Here is a 7,417-nt window from a genome sequence, read left to right as displayed (position 1 = left end):
ACGCTCTAGAACAGATGCTCCACCACTTTGCTGAATGTCTTTTGGGCTAAAGAGGTGGTTGACAGGAATCCAATGGAAAAGTAATGAGTCAAAATAAATCTCGTGCAACACCAGATTGCAAAAGCACATCTCTGGTTTACATATGAGCAGCTGGGGGGATCAGACATGGCTTCAATGCAGGCGAGACACGGTATGATGATACTTGATATAAATTGATTGGGGTATTCATTTATCCAGGTATTGACCTCTTCACATCCCTGGATAGTTTGCATTTACATGGAATATGAATTAAGAACACCTTCTGTCTCACAAATTCCACTGGAAACATATCAAGACTGGATTATATCCTCAGCCACTACAAAGTGAAATTCAGTGGCACTCCTCAATGCTTCATACACAAAAGCACCACCATGTGGCAGTATTTTATAAGACATATCAGTGTTAGAAGCTGCCAGATGAAGAATTCCATCCATCTATTCGTTGTATTTTTATCATTCCTATTCTATTATTCATTTTTGGCTTGTTACCACACATTCAACTCTTTTAAAATCAACTTTAAATTAAGTGAAACCAAATTTTACAATCAGTCACAGAAATAGCTTTATTGTGTATTTTGACACATCCAAGGAATCCAGCACCGTTTTCTTTGCTTTTAGTACTTACATATACATGGACATATACAGCTACAAAACACAATATAAGATCGGTTAAAACAAAAATAAAAATGGTACAATAAAAATAAGTTCCTTAATAATTTTAGCATTTCGTTGCAATACCTGTAGATTATTCAGTCATTATCATTATTACATTTTAAGTCATCTTTCGTTGATTTATTCATAATCTACGGTATTTTAAATATGATATAATGAAACAATGCAGCCATGAGACGGCCGTCGTATTTTCTAGGAGGTTTGTCCTATTTGGTGCTCCGTACTTCTTCCCCTCTCTCCCTGTTTAGTGGCTAAAGATGGCGGAAGCTCCTCCATGGCCCAGTCGCTTCTTCTGTCACAGATGCTCAGCAGAGATCAGCCCTCGGCTCCCCGTGAGTAACACAGTTAGAAAGTAAACGCAGAGACACTTTGACAAACGAAAGACATTATAGTTGTGTTGTTTTAATCGTAGCAATCGTTGTGGTGGCGGCGTCAACTGTTAGCATGCTAACAGTTTTAGCAGGCTGGTGCAACTACCATTTAACTTGCTAACGCTATTTCAGTGTTAAGTATCCTGGTATCTTAGTATTGGGCGGACCAGAATGTAAACACGAGCTGCTTCTCCGTTACATTCAAAACGGTGCTCTTTTTCTGGTACATTTTGTGGTATTATTGGGAAGTTTTGTTAATATAATGCTGCTAGTGAATTAAGCTAACATGCTAAGAATAACCCTGTCTGCTTTCACTTTTAACGCCATCGGCGCATGAATTCATATTTGTATTTACTAACAAAGCGCGTTTATATTAGTCTCTTTTATTCGTCTCCATACATGTTCATCCCTTGTGTGAAATGAATGTCCCGTTGGCAACAAAGCCTCTCCGTCCTTTTCTTGTTTTGCCGTTCATAAGTGGCCCCCGTCTGTCACAGGCTAGAATGATCTGTCATAGAAGTCAATGTGTAACTCAGAATGCGAAAGATCAGCCACAGGATTGTGTAGAGTGCTAGTAGTGACTGGCGATCGCATTTACCTCACGCAACTGTGCAGTCTGAATTGTTCAGGGTAGTCAGTGTGCTAGTTATTGTGTGTTTTGTCTATCGAGTCATAAAAATCTGGATGACATTGTGTAATGTTAGAGCGATAGATCAACACACTATGATGAAAATAGATACGTATTATTATGTTTAAAGTGTATACATTTGTGAGATGATGTGATCATCATTAAAACTTGCAACTGATTAGTGTTTTGGTCACGTTATGAAGCCAAATGAAGACTGATGTGTTTTAAAAGCCTTTGGATATGTTGGATGCTTTGCCGAATCTACAAATAATAAATAACATGTTAATCTAAACTTTAGATCCTAAGTAATGAAGGACTGTTATTTCAAGAAATATGTATCTAATTTTTTTCTTGAATATTCATATTTTGGGAAATCTCATGGGTTGTGTAGGAGAATAACCTTTTACTTCAGTCTGTTATTTTTTAAATTAGTGATAGCAGTATATTGTGAACACTGAGTCGGTATAAATATGTTATAAATATATCTATTTTTGCATATTTACACAAATTGTGGTATAGCAGTAATAAAATCACATAATCATTATTTGGGTAAATGAAAGGTGTCTCATAGCTCGGGTGAAGAAGCTGTTCATTTTTGAGCCATTGATGGCAAGGTGTGATTCCTTTGATTCCAGATGCTTGGTGGGTTTTATTTTGGTTATGATCTGTCTTTGATTAAAGGATCAAATGGAGATTGTTTCTCATAGCTGCAATCAGTGCTACATCTTCCCATGTCTGATAGTGTGACACAGGTTGTAATGACATGTTGAACACTTCCTTTTAACAGTGTTTGACTTGTGGGGGAAGACGAGGTCTTTGCTGTGGCTGTGCATCCTCTCCTGAGCTATCTTGTCCACAGTGGATATGTTAAGAAAAATAAGTGTCAAAATGGGATGACAATACCCCAATGTGTAAAGAATGAGGGGTTACTGATTTGACAGCTATGGAAATAATGCAAATCATGTCAGAAGAACTCAGTGGTCTTCAGTGTGTATTTATAATATCACTGTCAGACTGCCAAAGCTTTTCTGACAGCTCACGGTAGCCCAGTGTCTTACAAAGATAAATGTAATGGCAGACACGGGTGTCTTCTTTAGATGAGCATGTTCAATTTTCTGTCTGTCATCTGTATCATCGTTTTGTTTATATTTTTCTTTGTTTGCAGGACTATACATGTCCAAGATGTGATTCAGGGTTTATTGAGGAGCTGCTTGAAGAGAGAAGGTACGTCTGTTCGTGGTAATTTTATTAGACAACCAGAAAGGTCCCTCAGATCCTTTAGTTCTTCACTTGTTTTGTTAAACTTGATTTAAGATGTATATTTTGGTGGTTCTGCAAAAAAGACTGTTACAAATAATCCAAATGTTTGGCCGTCACTGCTAACCGTTATGCTACACTAATCACAGGACAGAAGCACTCGGTAAAACTCAGCTTTGTTCCAACTATAACGAAACTTACATTTAGTCATAAAGATATTGCTTTCTTTGCTTCCTGTCAACACAGGTGTAATGATTTATTACTACAATCAATTAATCCGTAATTAATTGTAGTAATAGCAATTCTAGCAATAGCAATCTCGCATAAGTAGTTTTTTAGATCATGTGAACTTTCACTAATACATTCGACACGCTGTATATTACACACTCCCCTTGAGCTAAATAAGTGTTGGCTCAACAGTAATAGCACAAGGAGCATTCATTTTAGACTGACTTTATATTACTGCCCCTTACCTGTTTTGTATGGTGTTGTACTGTGAAACCAGCCACTGCGTGTGAAGTCAAAGGCTGAAGGATAAACATTTGAGGAAGAAACAGGACACAACAAACCATGACATCATAAAAGAAAATAGGAATGATGGAAACTGTGACACATGGTGGAAAAAAAACAATTTCCTTCAACAGTAATAAATCAATCCATGACCTGTCGATCTGTCCCCTGTTTAGTGCTGACAATGGCTCCAGGTCTACAATCTCCAGTGGACCCCAGAACCAGCAGCAAACATTTGAGGTTTCTAACTCCTTCTTTTCTCAGACTCTCTGTGTGTCACATAACATCTCTCTGTGGGATTCCAGTCCACTGTTGCGTAATAAAATCAGCATTTCTTAACATGTTACTGATGAACATATTTTTTAGAGTTTCAAGAAGTGGAAACTATAAAAAATATGTTGTGCTTGACGGGAGCTTAAAAAAGCAGAAGTGCTTTTTTAAGCTCCCGTCAAGCACGACATGTAGAATATTTTCTTATGCGTTTGCTTAAAAAAATAAAATACCCCATTTAATAATTTTTCAAGAAGTCCATGTATGTCAACAATTGTTTGGTATTTGTATTATTGTTATTTAAATGTGACCTTAAAGAGTTTTATTTGTTGTATTACCAATAAATGGTTGCCTTTAGCCCGATGATGTTCTGTGGTAAAGCTGAGCTTCCGTGATTTTTTTTTTTGTTTCTATCGAGATTACAACATCCAGATTGAGTCTATTGTATCTCATTTTTTTGTTCTCCAGAACACAGACCAGCACTTGTTCACGTTCCCCTCAGGATATGGTCAATTTGCTTTGGGAGTCTTTGATGATAGTTTTGACTTTGGGGCTGGACTGGGAACAGAGGACAACCGGGAAACTGAAAACAGGAGGGAAAGGGAAGCGGCGTCGAGGCAAAGATATGGCGCTAGGCAACCAAGGAGTCGTCATGGTTCGAGGCGACAAGCTGGGAGGCACGAGGGAGTACCCACTTTAGAGGGGTGAGAAATGGACTTGGTTACTTGTGGGACTGAAGTCTTACTTATGTTGTATGTGTGTGATGTTTTCTGGTTCATTCTTATTGTCTCAGTGTGTTTTTTTATCGCTGACCTTAATGTGGAAACCACTGCATATTTCTAACACCTGTATGTTCTGTTTTGTAGAATCATTCAGCAGCTAGTGAATGGAATAATTGCCCCTACTGCAATGCCAAATATTGGTGTTGGGCCATGGTGAGTCAATGGAATAGAGCTCTAATAAACTAGAACGTACTCAAGAATATACACTTGATGTCCAGCCTTTTGTTTAATTTATTTTATTATTTTTTCTTTTAAGGGGCGTTCTTCATTCAAATCCCATGGATTATGCCTGGGGTGCCAATGGGCTTGATGCAATTATAACACAGGTATTCTTACATTGTCAACTTTGGTTTATAAACTCTAAGAAAAAACTTTAGACTTGAAATGGGGGTTGCGAAATGTCAATATCTCTGTTTTGTCTTCTCCTGTCTGCAGTTATTAAACCAGTTTGAGAACACAGGACCTCCACCTGCTGATAGAGATAAAATTAAAAATCTTCCTACAGTACAAGTTACAGAAGAACACGTTGGTAAGTTAAATGCTATTCTGATTTTGGAGTTCTGTATTTGCCTTTTTTGTAATAATGATTTTTGACATGGCCACATAATGCCTGGAAGCCAGAGGGCTCTCGCCATTGATTAGTATGGTAGTACAAGGACATCTTTACTTACTCACTTGCTCAGATTACAGTCCATAATGTCATTTTTTACTTTTTTGTTTTTTTTCAGCTTCGGGGCTGGAATGTCCTGTGTGTAAAGAAGATTACAGTGTTGGAGAAACTGTGCGGCAGCTCCCATGCAATCACATGTTTCACAATGATTGCATAGTTCCCTGGCTGGAGCAGGTATTAGTCACTTAGCCATCACCAAATGAATTCTCTTTTCAGTCACACGTTCACCAGTCGTTCACCAAATAGAGGAAACCTCAGCAGTAAGACAAACGCCTCATCATATGTTTTGTCCCTCTTTCTTCCAGCATGACACTTGCCCTGTGTGCAGAAAAAGCTTGACTGGACAGAACACGGCAACAAACCCTCCACAACTATCAGGGATGAACTTTACCTCCTCCTCTTCCTCGTCTTCATCCTCTTCTACCCCTCAGTCTTCAAGTTCGACCAGCAATGAGAACTCCACTGACAACTCCTAGAGAAACAGTTCTCCTCGTCGCCCTATGAGCTGTTAATGGCTCCTAGGCTGCTTTACTTCAGAGAGGTGACCTCCAGTTTCTCCCTGTCATAGGGTAGAGACCTGAGTGCATCTCACCAGGAGCACTCAAGCCTGACTCAGGGGTAAGTGATTAATTAAGTCAATCCTGGGCCTCCCACTCTCTACTGGAGTCTGAACAAAGGAAGGCCAGAAGCCCTGGAGTGCAGCTTCTCTCAGGGAGGATGTGGAGAAGCAAAGATACTGTGAGAGGCTTGATGGGCCTGAATCACCTCATACAGGGAACAGAGAGCAAAGGAATCCAGTGAAGGTAGAGGACATGATGGGACAACAAGACAGTTGCTGTCTTTTTCTTTTTTGTTTGTGTTTTTTAAATTGCCAGACTTCTATAATTAAAAATTACCAATTTTTGACAGTGATGCATAAATAAGTTAACACGTAGTATTCATATCTCTGATAAAAACTACACTATTTAAGAGTGCAATTAAGGTTTGGAACATTTCAAATTTGATTCCTTGTATTTCTCAAAAAGAAATATAGTATTTTATAATCCACAACCTCTTAAAGTTTTATGGTTTTCTGACACCACACAAGTACCATTGTTTGCTCTCGATGCTCATGATGTGTCCAATTGCAGTTATTTTGCGCCGTTTGGGTAGTGATGTGGACGATCTTGACAACGTTTCCTTTTTTTTATCTGCAAACCCAAAATGTTGACCCCCCCCCTTTTTGACATTATACACTCGAGAGACATTTCTGTGCGCTTGTGCTTTTTAACTTCAAGGAAGTATTTTGTAAAGTTACCTGTTGAGAGATGATTGGTTTGCAGTATGATCATATATACAAAAGAAACTGATATGAAAATAAAGATGTTTGGGTGCTACCACTCAAAAATCATGCAATGTATTCTCAGTGTGTGTGTGTGTATACACTATATGATAATTCTTTGTTAAGTCTTAACGCTAGCAACTGTAGTTGTAAAATAGATTTGGAGGTATACCATGGCTAAACTGCGCTCTCGGTTCAAGACCAATTTTTATTTGTATTTTTTGTGGAAATTGACCAAAAATTGTTACATGTTTGATTTAGTAAGAACAGCCTGGAGGTAAATAAATGTCAGGTGAGTTATGTGCATTGCTGGTCTGTGTCTCCCAGAATAATTAATTTGTTCTTTAATGACATCTTGCAGGCTCTTAGAACAACCACACTGGGAACAATAACCCCATTTTTAAGCACTGCTGGACGTGATGTTTTCAAAAGCATGCTGATAGGAAACGGTCTACACTCAACCCTTTAATGTTGTACTTGCCTGCAAAACTTGGTCACAATAAGTCAATATTTTCAGCTTCCTTGCATTGTGAGCCGTATGGGTGTGTTCCCTCCACGTTGTACAGTACATCTACTCTCCTTTGGAGTTTAGTTTCAAAGGCCTTTTTTTCTGAGGGAATCAATGTAGACTGATGCCCTTGGTCCCTGCTGAAAGGCAAATGGATCCACTTGTGTGTGTGTGTGAAGTCCATAATTTGTGCCCCAATGTACCTTGAAAATAAGATTTTGTATCGATGCAAAATGTCCTGTAAAAGTGAAAACATGGAATGTACTAAGAATAATTTATTCAGAAACCTCTTGTATCATCAGCATGACAGTTATAGATTTGGTCTTTTCTATCATATAACATACAGCAACGTCATACTTGTTTTGACTTATTGTTGAATATTTGAATGAC

At 38.3% G+C, this 7,417-nt stretch overlaps 1 protein-coding gene across 1 annotated transcript; it reads left to right on the top strand.

Moving 5' to 3' along the window:
* Positions 1-964: 964 nt before the first annotated feature.
* LOC310925914 (E3 ubiquitin-protein ligase RNF126-like) lies at positions 965-6,519 on the top strand. Its single transcript, XM_083887980.1, has 9 exons — positions 965-1,042; positions 2,875-2,933; positions 3,653-3,716; positions 4,215-4,450; positions 4,613-4,681; positions 4,785-4,854; positions 4,964-5,057; positions 5,257-5,372; positions 5,504-6,519. The coding sequence occupies exons 1-9, from the start codon at positions 968-970 to the stop codon at positions 5,672-5,674; spliced, it is 954 nt and encodes a 317-aa protein (XP_083744106.1). The 5' UTR covers positions 965-967; the 3' UTR covers positions 5,675-6,519.
* The last annotated feature ends 898 nt before the right edge of the window (positions 6,520-7,417 follow it).

Source organism: Microchirus variegatus (assembly GCF_963457635.1).
Source record: "Microchirus variegatus genome assembly, chromosome: 4".
NCBI lineage: Eukaryota > Metazoa > Chordata > Actinopteri > Pleuronectiformes > Soleidae > Microchirus > Microchirus variegatus.
The sequence above is the reverse complement of the archived record's forward strand: the minus strand, read 5'-3'. Positions and strand labels throughout refer to the sequence as shown.

Excerpts from the sequence above, each read along its gene's own strand:
- LOC310925914 (XM_083887980.1), top strand. The coding sequence starts at position 968 with ATGGCGGAAGCTCCTCCATGGCCCAGTCGCTTCTTCTGTCACAGATGC. Across the intron at positions 4,682-4,784 it reads AATATTGGTGTTGGGCCATG|GGGCGTTCTTCATTCAAATC; the intron begins GTGAGTCAATGG and ends TTTTCTTTTAAG. Across the intron at positions 5,058-5,256 it reads AGTTACAGAAGAACACGTTG|CTTCGGGGCTGGAATGTCCT; the intron begins GTAAGTTAAATG and ends GTTTTTTTTCAG.